This window comes from Physella acuta, unplaced genomic scaffold (assembly GCF_028476545.2).
Source record: "Physella acuta isolate Inbredline_101_S28 unplaced genomic scaffold, ASM2847654v3 ptg000309l, whole genome shotgun sequence".
NCBI classification, from domain to species: domain Eukaryota; kingdom Metazoa; phylum Mollusca; class Gastropoda; family Physidae; genus Physella; species Physella acuta.
In genome coordinates this window covers 320273-336601 of record NW_026731828.1, presented here as the reverse complement: position 1 = coordinate 336601, position 16329 = coordinate 320273, and the positions used below count along the sequence as shown (strand labels likewise).

Below are 16329 nucleotides of genomic sequence, written 5' to 3'. Positions count from 1 at the left end.
ATCTCATTTCCGGGATCAAAGTCCAAAGTTTAGAAAGTTTAGTTACTTGATATTTTGTTTTTTAAACATGTTTTTATTTTTTGTCCTTCGTTGATGATATGACCCAGTAGGAAATGATACCAATAGGAGATTAGCCGTTAAGACTGGTATTCCCTAACTAGGCCATGTCCAAGGGCACATAAATCTGTCTGTGAGGGTGGGAGAAGGGGGATAATTCTCAGAAGTATTGACACTAAAAAATAAGTAAAGTAAGCCTAACCTCTCAGCAATTAAGATCCATAAATATCATTAAATTAAGTAAATATGACCTTGACCTATCATTACTTGTGTGGTCAGTATAATGTTCACATTATCTCTAAAAGTATATCACTTTTCTTGGCACTATCCATATCAATAGCTATACCCTAAGCCAGGGGTTCCCAACCCCGTGCCCGCGGGCGCCATGGCGCCCGCCAAACGATTCGTATGTGCCCGCCTCTCACTATTCGACAGAGACAGAATTTTTTTCATAAACATTATTGAAAGGTTGAAGGGGATGGAAATCGAAAGTTGAAGGGGAGAGGGGTGCAAATCGAAAGTTTGAAGGGGGGGGGGTGCAAATCGATAGTTTTGTCCCCGGGTGACGGGAAGGGTCGCTACGCCTCTGGAAGGAGTTTGTCGATTTAAAATAGGTGGTGCCCGCCACCCTACCGATTTGCACCCCCACCCCCCTCAAACTTTCGATTTGCACCCCTCTCCCCTTAAACTTTCGATTTCCATCCCCCCCCCTCGAACGTTTCATTTGCACCCCCCCTCAAACTTTCAATTTGGCGCCCCCCATATGCCCCCCGCCCCCTCGCTACGCCTCTGCTTCTCTTATGACTTTCGGGTTCGCAACCGTAGGCTCTAACACTCGACCATAATGCCTCGTGTTATTTCGAATAGATTTTGTACAATTCATGTTTAGGACCCACTTGTAGAAATCGCCAAAAAAAAAAATGTCTGAAAGAGTGGAATGTTGCCTCTCTCTTAGTCTCAATTGGCCCGCTGGAATAACGATGATGAAGAGATTTTATCATTTTGATGTACGATTCTTTTCATGATTACACTCGCATTGTATAAAGGCTATTGAAAGTTATTATATACGTTTACAGAAAATATATACACAAACCAATATAAAAACTAAAATTCAGCTTGCTTAGTACAAGAGAATTGTAGTGGGGATGTGAAGAAAGGGTCCTAGGACCTTTGACCACAGGTGCTTTGACCATAGGGGCTTTGACCATAGGTGGTTTGACCACAGCGGAGCTTTGACCATAGGGGCTTTGACCATAGGAGATTTGACCACAGCGGGGCTTTGACCATAGCGGTGCTTTGACCATAGGTGGTTTGATCATAGGGGGTTTGACCATAGGGTGTTTTCTCAGCAGAGGGTCTTTGATCACAGGTGGTCTATCAACTGGTGTTTGATCACAAGCGCTGTGTCCGGCTTTGATCATAGGTGTTTTGTCCACAAAGGGTGTTTGATCTCAGGTGTTTTGTCCACATAGGGTCTTTGATCTCAGGTGGTTTGTCCAATGCTGTCCATATATGGTAAGGATTTATTTTAAAAGTTGCTAAATTATATTTTAAATTTCGACATAATGTAATAATATGGTCAAACAGATGTACTGACATATTTGCGTGCTATAGCACATCTGTCATTTAGTTAACCATTTTATGTATTACATCTTTGACTATAATGTTGGCAAGTTTTGTATCATTTTTTTATCCTTTATATATGCTATGTATTTTCAAGTACTTCTACATTATTTATTTGTGAAAATTGTTATATGTCGCATTATTTGTGTTTCATTTATATTTAAAATAAATCTATGAGGCCTAGCACCAGCCTTTATGTGGAGACTAAAATATAGTTCTTGGCTTTTTTAAATACATGTTAATTTCTATTAACGTACTCTCAGGAAACATGTATAAAATCGTGTTAATTGTATCACAAATATGATCAAAGCCGGACACAGCGCTTGTGATCAAACACCCTATGGTCAAACCCCCTATGATCAAACCCCCTATGGTCAAAGCACCGCTGTGGTCAAACCCCCTATGGTCAAAGCACCTGTGGTCAAAGGTCCGCGCACCGAAGAAAGTGATAGGCTTTGTTCTTACAAGCGTTGAAAGTGTAAGCTAGTTCCAACCCCGGCAGAGTTCGTATGTTTTTTGTTTTTTTTTTTTAATTCAAGACTCTTTAATTACTATAAAGAAAATTAAATGATAAAAGCAACACGTCATTTTTAAGCTGCAAAGGAATTATCTAAAAATAAACGTCAATTTTCCGGGTTATTTATAGTCAGAGGTGAGCGTTATGTAGGTGTCAAAAAGTTTTGAAGTTTTTCTCCCCAAAGCTATATAGGTCAAATATTTTCCGTAAACTCACATCCTATGAATTGGTCTGGTTTAAATTGGAAATTCCCGTTTATGTTTACTACGGTTTTTTTTTTTTTTGTTTCTTATCCCAAAATAATAAAACGAGTGGGGAAATGTGGGAAATTTGTATCCGGGAAACAAACCTTATAAAGGGCTCGAGCTTAAAGTACTGCTTCACTCGGAGTGAACTCTGGAAAACGGATTACTAGTCTACCACTTATTCGAATACCATAGGCCTAACTGTTTGTAAGAAGGCTTTTTTTTACAGAAAGGTAAGTCAAGAAAATATTATTTATACAAATATTTTTATGTATTGTAGTTATAGGCCTTCATGACCTGCTAAAGATAAACTGGGGGAGGGGAGATCAAAAGTAGTGAGTGGGTGGGGGGTGTAGCTTTAACTAGCTTAACACGTGGCATGGCGCCACCAAAACTTTGAATTCTTTTTGCGACCCCCCCCCCCAAAGTTAATTATATTTAAAAGAAATATATAGGACTTCTCGCGATATGATGTAGGTTCAATGGACATGCAGTCCATTGAATTCTGCGTATTTTTGCGGTGATGATTGTAAATAGCTGTCACTGCGGTCCTAACGCTGAGTAGACTGGGTAATATATAGGCGTGTGATAGTGAGTATATATGGAGGAAGGGGGGGGGCATAACCTAGGTGAATGCACCCCATCACACACACACACACACACACATACATTCACACACACACACACACACACATAGACACACATATAGACAAAATCCACCAACGAGATTTATTTTGAAGTCAACCTCTTAATTTCTATTTACAAAAATACTAACTCGAGCAGTTGACCCCCCCCCTCCCCTTCCCCCCCTCCCCTTCCCCTGCAGCATCTTACCACTTCATTCATTAATCCACGCACGTGATTGTGTGTCTAAAAATCACCGCGCGCGTGACTCGTTTAAAATAAAATAAAAAATTGAGTTCGTAGAAAATCGATTAGTTTTTTTTTCTTCTCCTGCCTCTTGTGTTAATTATGTTTAACACAACGATCACTTAGATAGGCTTCTGTTCGTATTGTGAGTCACACAGGCAAAGTTGAAAGCTGTCGACACCACTAACCACATTTTTAAAAAGATTTTTTTTAATCGTGTAAAGTTGTTTTAATTTTTCTTGCTTTTATTTATTTTTAACAATATACTATAATGTTACTGTTCGGATATAAAAATTAAGATTATTAAACCAGTGACACGATATTTCAAACGACTGCTAACTCGACGGTCTCGAGTTCAAATACGGGTTCAAGTCAGTAGAATATTCCTGAGTCCTCTCGGCTCTAATATGTACCTAACTTATGGTTGTGAAAGCAAGGGCAGATGTTCCTTCAAATGCCGAGGTCATACAAACAGGTGAACTCTACTTCACTTGCCCCGTGGACTGTCAGGTTTGAAAGGGAACTTCAATTTAATACAATATTTGCTGTCGCTTTAAAAAAACAACTGTTGATTGTATTATCTAGATCTAGGTCTCAAAAAGCAATCAGGACGGAGAATTTCCCTAGGATGGTGAAGTTGTTCTACCAAAGGGGGACACACCGATGGAATAAAGACGTAAGTTAGATTTTTATTTATACTCGGGTCCCTTTTCCTGTGCTCGATCGAGTCCGTAGCATAGAAATCAGAATTTCCCTGGGTCTTCTCGGTCTTCCCATTTAGTACTACGCATTCAGGAAGTATGAGAATTCTGCCTTTAAGTAACTACCTTGAGCTAGAATCTACAAGAGGATTTGATGGTTAAATTTTCAATTTAGGAACGACAATCGATTTGGCTCAACATGTTTTAGTGAAGTGGTTTCCCTTGGTGACCTATTTTTCGAAGTGTTGTTATTAAATCGTTAGGCCTAGACTACGCCTTTTAAAACCGAGCCCTACTTACTTAAGAACTGCTAAATGTGTTTGCTATAGTTTGTGTTGTGGTTATCGGGGCAGTTTCATTCCAATACGTGTAAAAACATGTGTAGTTTATAATAATAATAATAATAATAATAATATGTAGTCTATTTATAATTTGGCAAATCGCTTGGCTATCCGTATCAATCGGAAGAGGCGTTAGCCTACGTGACATGTCAGATTGTGAAAACTAGTCTAAATACCGCCCGTCCTTATTTTTTTCTGTTTTCTTCTCAACCAGAAGTGGAGCTGGTCATTGACATACTTCCTTGACGTAATTAATATAATGCACTGAGGTCCGTGTGTTACCACACGGATTAAAATAAATTCGCAAAACGAGGACTAAGAAGTTATCTTATAATTTCAAAATAATTTGAGATTGTCTTGTTATAAGATCTCTAGACCTTGAGGTTTCTGAGCTTATTGTTTATTGACATTCATATTCGTGACATTAGCTTTAAAAATTTTAATTAAGATCTAAAATGAGGAAAAACAAGTTTCTGTCATTTCAGGTGAGTACTAGGATCAAGTAGTAAATATTAATATACTTTATTTACTAAATTCTATCACATAATCATTCTAGATCTAGATCTATATCTGATTTATCCGCTAGATCGAGATTCATTCTAGAATCTAGTTCTAGGATCTAGATCTAGATTCTAGATCTAGATTCTAACTAGAGTCATAACTTAAGTCATAACACACAAGTCTGTGAACTCGAAGTCTTAGTGAGTAGTCCCAGCGTAAAAGAACAGATCTAGACTAGATCTAGATATTAATGATCTAGATCTAGTTATTATAAATATAGTCTAGATCAAGATATCTAGATTCTAGATAGATTTAGATTTAGTTTCTCTAGTCTAGGTCTAAATCGTGAGAGATTGATAAAATAGTGTTTTTACAAGCTTTTATTTAACTCACTTCCTCTGTCTGTCGTCAGTCTAGACGGAAACGCAGGAGTGAAAATTCGGACAGTTCTACTTGACCGACACGATTCACAGTTGGCACGTGGGTCAAGACATGAAGACAATGCAATCTGAAACTAAATTTGACTTAATTGGATGCCTAATTGATTTTTTATGAATTAATTAAAATTTGGACCGAATTAGTAGGCATGTCTAGCCAACCACACCACACGCGTCATCAATAGCTGCGCCATCACGACCACGTAATGGCTGCGTTCAAAAACCATTGCGCGCCTACTGAACGTGATATTCAGTAGGCGCGCAATGGTTTTTAGTCATATAACTCTATTGTAAATAAAACATGTAAAGTACTGAAAAAAAAATTCATAAAAAACGTTTTAATAACAAGCTTTTATGTAACAATGCACTAAAAAGTAGAAAATAAATTATAGACTACTATTTAAATAACTATAAAGAAAAGCGTGGGTGTCTTCCTTAACATTAGTAAAGGTATCCAATAGATACTAAAGTGACCCACGCTTTTCTTTATAGTTATTTAAATAGTAGTCTATAATTTATTTTCTACTTTTTAGTGCATTGTTACATAAAAGCTTGTTATTAAAACGTTTTTTATGAATTTTTTTTTTACAAGCTTTTATTTAACTCACTTCCTCTGTCTGTCGTCAGTCTAGACGGAAACGCAGGAGTGAAAATTCGGACAGTTCTACTTGACCGACACGATTCACAGTTGGCACGTGGGTCAAGACATGAAGACAATGCAATCTGAAACTAAATTTGACTTAATTGGATGCCTAATTGATTTTTTATGAATTAATTAAAATTTGGACCGAATTAGTAGGCATGTCTAGCCAACCACACCACACGCGTCATCAATAGCTGCGCCATCACGACCACGTAATGGCTGCGTTCAAAAACCATTGCGCGCCTACTGAACGTGATATTCAGTAGGCGCGCAATGGTTTTTAGTCATGTAACTCTATTGTAGATAAAACATGTAAAGTACTGAAAAAAAATTCATAAAAAACGTTTTAATAACAAGCTTTTATGTAATGATGCACTAAAAAGTAGAAAATAAATTATAGACTACTATTTAAATAACTATAAAGAAAAGCGTGGGTGTCTTCCTTAACATTAGTAAAGGTATCCAATAGATACTAAAGTGACCCACGCTTTTCTTTATAGTTATTTAAATAGTAGTCTATAATTTATTTTCTACTTTTTAGTGCATCATTACATAAAAGCTTGTTATTAAAACGTTTTTTATGAATTTTTTTTAAATCAATTTTTTTACTATCTATAGAATATAGATAGATAGTTACTATAGTAACTAAAAAACTATGATTACTATGATCAGTGTTTCTTCCAGACTTTTTTCTCCGGGGGGGGGGGGGTACTTGAAATCTTCGGGGGGGGGGGGCGATAAACTTTCTTCGGGGGGGCAGACACTATTAAAAGTATATATTTTCTATATAAATTATATAAATTTCATTTCGTTCGGGGGGGGGGGGGGCGGTAAAAAATTTTCGGGGGGGCTTCGCCCCCCCCCCCCCCCCGAAGAGATGCCTGGAAGAAACTCTGACTATGATCTACATTCTATAGTAACTTAACTATATCTAAACTCATAAACTCCTATGCTAATCATTAGTTTACAGTTTTCTGTATCTAGATAAGATCTAGATCTAGAGCCTTTATTAAACTTTATTAAAATATTAAGAAATTACTAGATCTAATTAGTAATAGACTTATCTTATGAATAGATGTTTTATAAATTTTGCCTACTATAGGCCTATAAGATTCCATTATACATTGTGTATTTATAGTTTATAGGGCTACACAATCAAGTTTCACTTTATAGATACCAATATATTGTATAGCTATCTATATAACATATATTAATATAACAGACATTTTCCGACACTTTTTCCTCTTTGGTCACCATACCCCATCTCTTGCCCACCCAATCGCCTGTGAGAACAGCGGCTGTTTATAAATTATATCTGCAATTTAAAAAGGCGTATTCCTTTAATATAAAGCTATAATTGTTGACTATTTTTTTTAAAAGTAGCCCCCCCCCCCCCTCCCTTCTACATCGTCACTCGTGGTCACAAAAATTCAGCACCTTCCGCAGAATTTCTTCCGGGGGGGGGGGGGGTTAGTCTACCGCCCCCCCCCCCCCCCCCGAACGAAATAAAATGTATATAGAGCATACTTTTATCAGTGTGCGCCCCCTCCATCCGAAAATATCAAGTCCCCCGTCCCGTCCCCCCCCCCCCGGGGAAAAAAGTCTGGAAGAAACACTACCCTCCCATAAGATGACGTCACATTCAGCATGTCCTCCTCTCATATTGACATTTTTTGTCTAAAACCAGCCTTCTCTTTTCAAATAAAGGTCTGAGGTCTTTCTTTATTGCACTTTTTAAAAAATTAATTGACTTGCAATGATTTTGCTTTAAAGACTTTTTTTTTTAAATTATAATAAAAACGTGTCAACTAGCCCAATCCCGATCCATGTTGCAAAAATGAAACATTGTACTTTGTATGATGGGCGAGTGATTATCTGTCGATGGGGAGGGGTAAAAGTCTTCACTAAAAAAAAAAGTATCCCATGAACGACCCAATTCACTTATTAGTAAAAAAAAAAATTACAAATTACATAGTCTATTCGCCTGTCAATCTTTTCGAATTCGCCCTGTACCACAATTTTCCCATCATAAGATTTCCCGGGGAAATAGTGTAGCTTAATCATGGTATTTAACTGAACTCAACAGTATAGCAGACGTCATGTCCCATGGCTGTTTACATATTTATCAGTTATCGCGTGGGATGTCACATGACTTGTCAGCTGATGAGTAGATGTCTGTTTTTAGTTCAAACATAATTACCGTAAAATGTCTAATTTTACACTTCTTTGAAATACTCGCCTTTTCTTTGTAGGTTCGACCGCAATTGTTACTATATAGTGTGGTAATAAACGAACCTCTTCAAATAATTATTGTTGGGCAATCACTTTTTGCAATACTCATTGTCAGTGTTTCTTCCAGACTTTATTCAACGGGGGATGGGGCGGACACTGTGAAAAGTATATATTTTTAAATAAATTCCATTTCGTTGGGGGGGGGGGACGACTCCGCTCCTCCCCATCCCCCCGAATAGATGCCTGGAAGAAACTGTTCATTGTCGGGTCCATTCATTGGTGGGGGGGGGGGGGGATGAGTTATTTTTAAACATGGCCTTTACAAGATACATTTAGAGGGAGAGAGGCCTATATATATTCCAAAACAATGGTTGGGGGCGGGTCCCAAATGGGGGGTGGGGGGCATCCACTTGTGAATCAAATTGAACCTTATTTCTTTGTCAGGAGACCTTGACCTATGGTAGGAAGTTGTCATCTTGTAAAACGTTACACATCAGAACACGACTCCAGCTTTCGTGGTGTGTCCGGGGTGGAGGCTGAGTTTCTTTCACACATTTCTAGGGTGGGGGTGTCCTTCTCTCCCCCCCCCCTCCCCCCCGAGAAAATTGTTATGAAAGAAACACATGGGGGCTAGTGGCGAGACAACTATGGTGGGGACCGCGTGTAGAACGCATGGGCACTAGACTATTTATAGCCCACAATACCCCGCTGACCATTGGCTATTGTGTACATAAGCGAATATCATGTGATCACGTGCTCTACACTTGAACCGCTTTTATACAAATACGAGACGTTTTGTCTCTTCAGGCTGGACAATGCTAGGTAAATAAATCTATTTCCGCGAAGACTAGACCGATGTCGTAGTACACATAGGTTATCTAGTGCAGTCGTGGAGTCTGTACCTGTAGCTTGTTGTCATAAGAACTATTTAAAAGTGTCTCTAAAGCATGTTACTTTGGAAGAATCAAGTGTCTCTACTAGTAACTAGACCTATCTTAAATGATTTTACTACCACAGTATAATAGTGGGAGCAGTGATTCTTTCAGACTTTTTTCTGCCGGAGGGGGGGGGGGGGGCGGACGCTCTTAAAGTACATATTTTCTATATAAATTCCATTTCGTTCGGGAGGGGGGGGGTAGACTTTCTTCGGGGGTACAAGATATATAACTAGCTTTATATGCGCCCCGAAGAATAGCACGCGGGCATCTATTCACCGTTGATAAGATAATAAACATTTGTTTACACAAAATGCTACCCAGCAGTTTCTTTTAGGCATCTCTTCGGTGGGGGGGGGGGGGGGGGCTGTAACTAGTTACACCACGTTTCCACACAATCAGTTTTGCAGTACGCCCTGCCTGCTCTGTCTTTAGAACTCCCAGGTACAAAGACAGCTTCAGTCCACCATCAGATTAAAATGATGTTTGATTATTTACATCACAGCTGCTGTGTTGTGTGTATGGCTAATCTAAAGCAGGGGTGTCTTTGTGTACAGACGTGTTCGCCATTTAAAAACATGGTAGACCCTGCACTCTTATCTAACACATCCTGTTATTATCTACGCTCTCTCTGTTGGAAGAATGTACAAGCTCGTAGTTTAATAGGATACAAGGAAACATGTGCCCAGCTCATATCAGCTGTTCTTTATCTGCTCTGTATGTATTTTTTGACGTGATAATCGACACAGATTAAATTAAAAATAGAATTGTAAGTAACATAGGACAAAAAAAACAACAAAAAAATGGCTGACCATTATAAATTGGATTGGCACAAAAAGTTGGAATACTTAGAGAACTGAAAATGTAACAGGCGAGGCTTTGGAGATGCCTTCACTTTAATGTCTTTCAAAGTCTCAAAATGTGGGACGTTGTGACCTAGCGGTAGAGCGCTAGACTGCTAACCCGGAAGCCTCGTGTTCAAATCAGTAGAACGTCCCTGAGTCCACCCAGCTCTGATGTGTACCTAACTCACATTAGGGAGAGTAAAGGCGGCTGGGTATAGCGCTGACCACACTAATGAGTAGCTAACTCACATTATGGAGAGTAAAGGCAGCTGGGTATAGCGCTGACCACACGAAGGGGTCATCCATTTATGACGTCCACACGGGGGGGGGGGGAGGGGGCCGAAAAAAATTGACTTCTGCGGACGCGAATGGACTTTTAAAAGGGAATTAAGTGGATTTTTTAGGGGGGGGGGGGATTTCCAAAATCCAAAAAAAATTGAGGACGTCATAAATGGATGACCCCTAACCCTTCTTGTAAAGTTGTTATACAGCAGTACATGTGAATTTAAAGATGACCCAGCCGAATCCCTTTGTCTTCTTTGACGTGCCGCAAGTGTGAACTGTGTCGGAGTGGCTTTTTTTTATATGCTAAAATCGTCTTAAAAAACAACACAACTCACGCAATTTAAGAGTACTTATATTTTGTTTGTATTTATATTGATAACTTTGCCCGCCGGTGTCCTAAATGTTATAGTCTAGACTCTAGACTGTCTCTGACTCACCGTCCCTATAATTTGCCTTAGGTCGCAACGTAATCCCTAGGCTATGCTCTTTGTTTATTTAGAAACAGGGTCATACCTCTACACCCGAATCTGACCTCATTAGTACCCAGCTATTGTCCACGTTCCGTTCGCATGGTTTGACACCAATTTACTTGTACCAAATCAGCCAAATTTTCCCTACTTTCAAGGATATGACCTACTTGTGACAGTCGCCGTTTCTACCGGATGCTGTTATTTATGTTGTTGGGCCTAGCTGTAAATAGATCTAGATCTATGTGAACCTTTACGAACCTAGCAATCGGTTTTATAAGAAAAGCGCTGTTATTTTACAACCCGGATGCTCAAAGATTCTACACGGGTTAATTTACATATTAAAATTCAGAGGTGTTTTCCTTGACTTTCGTGGACAGTCACCATTCGAATTAATTCATAAAGCTTATCCGCCTTTTGGCTTTATTATGAATTACAGTAATTGCTTAATTGAAGTCGACTAGACCCGAGTTGTAGAAGTAAAATAAGGCGTAGATCTAGTTTTCTACAGATTGAGACGGAGCTACTCAGCTGAGTTATTAGAGTCTCTTAGACGGTTATCTTTTGATCAACGCTGATAGTGATAGGGCTGTGTGCTGTTGGTGACGTTGAAAATATTCTGATAATTCGTTCTCGAATTCTATTTCTCTTCACCACATTGTTAGTAAATTCTAGATTAGGTCTAGTGTGTTGACGTATGTCGTATAGCACACTACACACCTATTGTTTACACTTGGATACTCATTAACACACAGCTGATTCCAGATTGACATTGTATTGTACAGCTTATCTTGAAAACTTGAAAATAGTTGGCCTTTTTAGCGACTTTATTGTTAGAGTATAAGTAAATGTGCAAGAATGGACAGTAGTGATAGCAGTTATGAATATACGGATGTGGTAAGTTTTGTAAATATGTAGGCTACTTTTAAAAAATGTATCCTGGTTAGCGGAAGACTATTTTCCGTGTCCTGTTATTTACTTACTTAGTCTTCTTATCCACAAGTGCTCGCCAGAACTCTCCAATTATCTTAGGGCGCCAAAAAAAAAATCAGTTTTCGTCATCATAGTCTATGATATGAACTAAAAAATTGTGATAATTTGTGGGCAACCTCCCCCCCCCCACCACCTACACACACGGGGGGGGGGGGGGGAGTCACAGGAAAAAACACTGAAAAAGGTCACAGTTTTGCAAAGGAAAAAGTCAAAATGGAAAACTTTTATCTGAAACAAGTCACAGAAGAAAAAAAGTTTTAATTGTAATTTTTGTCAGAAAAAAGTCACAGAAATAAAATCACAGGAAAAAGTCACAAAAATCTTTTACTTTTAAGAAATTTTATTTTTTATTTTTGAGAACCCCCCCCCCCCCCCCCCACCAACAATATACTGAGCTTACTGTGATATAATTAATGTTCCACTATGAAGTGTGGTTGTGTAATGAGTATTAAAAATTGGCACATGAATTTTCTAATCATGCACCATGCACCCACCATTTTGCAACCATTTCTAAAAATTGTTGGTTGTGAAGATTTTAATTGATTTGCTTGACAACAGGTAGCTGCTAACTGGTATCATATAGCAGAAACGTAAAGACCAACCAGGAAACAAAATGTGTCAATAAATAAACAATGTTCTATTTTTTCAGGATTTGTTGCCCAAAATAATTGTCAAAGATCCAGTCATTCACAGCACATGGGAGCATGGGAAATATACATCATATCAAATTTGTATCAAGGTATGAAATATACATCTAAATCTGTATACACTTTAGGTTGCTTGAGTTAGTTCTGTCAGTTTTTGCTGCAAAAAAAAATGTATTAATAATAAAAATGTCAAACTGTTTCTTTAGAGTGAAAGGATTATATTTGAGTTCAATAGATATTTGTAAAAAAAATGCATGTGAAAAATTTAATTTCAGACAGAGCATCCAGCATTTCATTTGCATCTTTCTGCTGTCAGAAGGCGCTACTCCGAGCTGATTTGGCTTTATAATGTACTCAAAGCAAACCATAAATATGTGTGAGTATAAATATCTTTTAACAATTTTATTATTTCTCAGGAATTAATCGCGTTTTTTCTACTACTACAAACAGATTTTTTTTTTTAAATTGATCTAGTTCAAATTTTTATATTAACAGCAGTTATAACGAGCATCTTCCTTTAATACCACAGCATAATTAATGTAAAAATAATAATTTTTGTTTATTTAACATACTTGCGTTTAGATGAAATTTCATAGCATTTGGTATATTAACCCTCTTAGTAGTAGATGTTATAATTTGTTTGATTAATAAGATTCAGTGTGAAGCAATTTGAGAGTAAGAAGGTTTGATTTGAAAATAACATATTATATAACTATGTAACTTCTATGATTGACAGGTCATTACCTGCTCTGCCACCCAAGAAAGTTTTAGCGGAAAGATTTGATCCATCATTTATTAAAACAAGAATGAAGCTAATTGAAAACTTCTTAAATGAGTAGGTATTTTAGTTACAGTATATTTTACTTGTCTTTTCAAGTTCATTTACATTCATATTGGTTATAGGCACTATTCTTAGTTTTTTCTAGTTCAAATAGTATAAACAAGTATTTCATCAGCATCTTTTCCCATTCATGCCCAAGACAGTGAAGTTAACCTGTAAAGTACATCTGTTTTAGTGACCTCTGTGTATGAAAGAATATTGTCGCATACTATATAAAATATATAAATCGCTTAAAAATGAATCACCCATTTGTTTTTTTTTCCTTCTATGCTTATCATGTTCATGTTGTATAAACTATAACAATCCAAATTCTACTTAACGTGTGTAGTTTGTAATATATGAACATAATTTTTCCTCAGGCTTCTGGTGACAGACACAGTTCTATCAGACGCAGCATTCCACTTGTTTCTACAGACCGACCTAACCACAGAGGAGATGGATGAGTACTTTGAGGGTCGTTTGTCTGAGTCTTTCATTGAAAATGCATGGAAAAATATTGGCCATGTTCACACAAGTAGTTATGTTGTAAAGTAAGTCAAAAGTGTTGAAATTACCCCAACAATTTAGGGTGGGGGGGGGGGGGGGGGATAACTATACTGTTTTACTGAAATGTTTTATGTAAGATTTTTATTTTCCTGGTATTTATATCCTGATTATAAAAAAAGTTAGTACATTCAATACAGCCATGCGGATGATAAAACTAACACTCTGATATCTTAAATGTGTAGAACTGTTATATTTTTTAATAAAATGTTTAAATGCATGCATAAAAAATTACATAAAAGACTAGGTAAACCTGGACACTTGTTTTTTAGCTCTTTAGTTCAAGGCAGATTGAAAATTATTTTGTAGCACAATAATCAATGTATTGTTTCTAGTGTACTTTATTTGAATAATAGTCTTTTTAGCAACACTTTTAATACTATAAAAACACACTTTTAAAAAGTTTTGGTTTTAAAGTTTATATAAAACAATTTAAATTAAAATGGTTAAATTATTTCTAATATACAGTACAAATGTAATCCTAATTGTTTAAAAAATGATTATTTCTCATCTCCAGTACAAATATTATCCTATAGTTTAAAAAATGATTATTTCTCATCTCCAGTACAAATATTATCCTATAGTTTAAAAAATGATTATTTCTCATCTCCAGTACAAATATTATCCTATAGTTTAAAAAATGATTATTTCTCATCTCCAGTACAAATATTATCCTATAGTTTAAAAAATGATTATTTCTCATCTCCAGTACAAATATTATCCTATAGTTTAAAAAATGATTATTTCTCATCTCCAGTACAAATATTATCCCGATTGAACCCAAAGAGATAGTGATGAATGAGGAGGACCGTCAGTACTGCGCCAAAAGGCTGTCCTCAGCAGAGAATTCATTGACACTCTCAGACAAGGAAAATGGCAACAATCAGCCATCAACTTCCAAACAAACAACGAGCGACATAGCAGGCTCACAGGCAGCACAAACACTCCCTGCATCTGTGGTTAAGTACAGTGCACCCAGTGGTTCTAAAAAGGGGTTTTCAACAAGTATACAAGGAGACGATGACTATGAGGATGATAAAAATAGATCAGGATCCTCTGACTGTGTTGAATTTGAAGGATTGGGTTTACCATTGAAAGGAGCCACTAATTTTCAAAGTTCAAAGTAGTGTGATTTCAGTTTATAAATAAAAGCAGCAGTTTAAAATGGAGTATTTCTATTAAGTGATACAAAGAAATTATTTCTAGTCTTCAAGAGCACTGCTGCGTACACATTTGCTAAGCAAATAATGAACTATACATTTGTTGTTTTTATGTGCTTTTTTGTACATCTTTAAACACAATTTTGTTTTATAAGTCATGGCATTTGTGTAGTGGATGTATTCACACCATTTTTTTTTAAAGACTTGCAATATTTTTATACAAATGTCCATTAATATTTTAAAATTGTTATCATTATTCAAAAAATGTTTTTAGAATTAAAAAAATTTAATTATAAGAAATACAAAGATTATAAAACCTTAAGAAGCTAATACAGCTGTTGATGCTTAACGTTAAAACTTTGCCACACTAAACAACACAATATTACTTTAGCAACAAAAACTGACAAGAGGAACAAAACATACATATTGTGTTTTCTAACGTGATTTGTATTATTTGTTTCTGAGATTTTTACCGTAGTTTTTTAATACACTTTTGCTTTGTAAAAAAAACCTCTGGGTAGTTTCTGTTGTCTTAGCTCACAATTATATTGACATTGGAGCCTTGTGCACATTTAGTAATAGGTTTATCACAGGTGAAAAACAAATTGTTTGATTTTCTGAATCATAACCAAAGTGTAACAAAAACACATTATCAAATCTTGCCTTAAGCACAAAACTTCCCTTTACTTAATGTTTTATTAAAAACAATCTTTCTTTGTTTTGCAAATAGCAATATTTCTACCTTAATTAAGTTAATTCTTCATGTTAGTGCCTTAATGCAGCAATATAACAGTATAAATAAGCTTATACAAATTATTTACGGATATCTTTAAATCAGTTTTCAAATCAATAAAAATTTAGCTTAGATATGATCAATAATAGATATTTAGTTCACTTTGTCCAACCAAGATTCTTGGATCCAGATGATGTTTTCCAGCTTGTATACATACTATTACTATATAGATACAAAGTTGATCAATGAACACTTTTATACAGTGAGTTAGGATGTATAGGTATAGTATATTTTCATTGCTATTTTTATTTTTAAAAACTTCTTACAACATGGGACTGAAAAAACATTTTTAAATTCTAAAATATGGGAACCTGGTAGTTGATTTTTAAAAAAATGTCTGTTAAAATTGTAAATAATTTGTATAGTCTATTGTATAAAGCGCAAAAGGAGTTTGACAAATCACACACTCCTGTGATAGCCTGTTGTTAAATTTCTTGACATGAAATTTAACTTATTGTTCATATTGAACTGAATCTTAAAAACACTGGTTTGTTTCACGCAAAAGTAAAACTGTAACAGTACTTTTAACTTTTTACATTGAAAAAAACACATTTTTTGTCTGTAAATTGAAAAGCTGAATATTATAATAATATGTAACAGTTGTTATATTAAGGAAATAATTATAAAGAAATAAAGTTTTTAATCAGCAGACT

General features: G+C 36.2%; 2 protein-coding genes across 6 annotated transcripts in view; one reads left to right on the top strand and one right to left on the bottom strand.

Moving 5' to 3' along the window:
- Positions 1 to 5482, bottom strand: part of LOC131940149 (protein lifeguard 2) — a 22673-nt gene extending 17191 nt beyond the window's left edge. Inside the window, exon 1 of the mRNA XM_059298745.1 lies at positions 5249 to 5482. The gene's annotated coding sequence lies outside the window, so the exon portion shown is untranslated. The remainder of the gene's footprint in view (positions 1 to 5248) is intronic.
- On the top strand, positions 2543 to 16329 carry LOC131940148 (sorting nexin-11). 5 transcript variants are annotated; one of them, XM_059298740.1, is made up of 7 exons: positions 2543 to 2675; positions 3898 to 3988; positions 12342 to 12431; positions 12615 to 12715; positions 13076 to 13174; positions 13540 to 13710; positions 14481 to 16328. In XM_059298740.1, the coding sequence occupies exons 2-7, from the start codon at positions 3941 to 3943 to the stop codon at positions 14848 to 14850; spliced, it is 879 nt and encodes a 292-aa protein (XP_059154723.1). In that variant the 5' UTR covers positions 2543 to 2675; positions 3898 to 3940; the 3' UTR covers positions 14851 to 16328. The 5 variants fall into 5 exon arrangements, with proteins under 5 accessions (XP_059154723.1, XP_059154724.1, XP_059154726.1 ...); XM_059298741.1 differs by lacking the exon at positions 2543 to 2675 and adding an exon at positions 3451 to 3530; XM_059298743.1 differs by lacking the exons at positions 2543 to 2675; positions 3898 to 3988 and adding exons at positions 4258 to 4382; positions 4569 to 4839.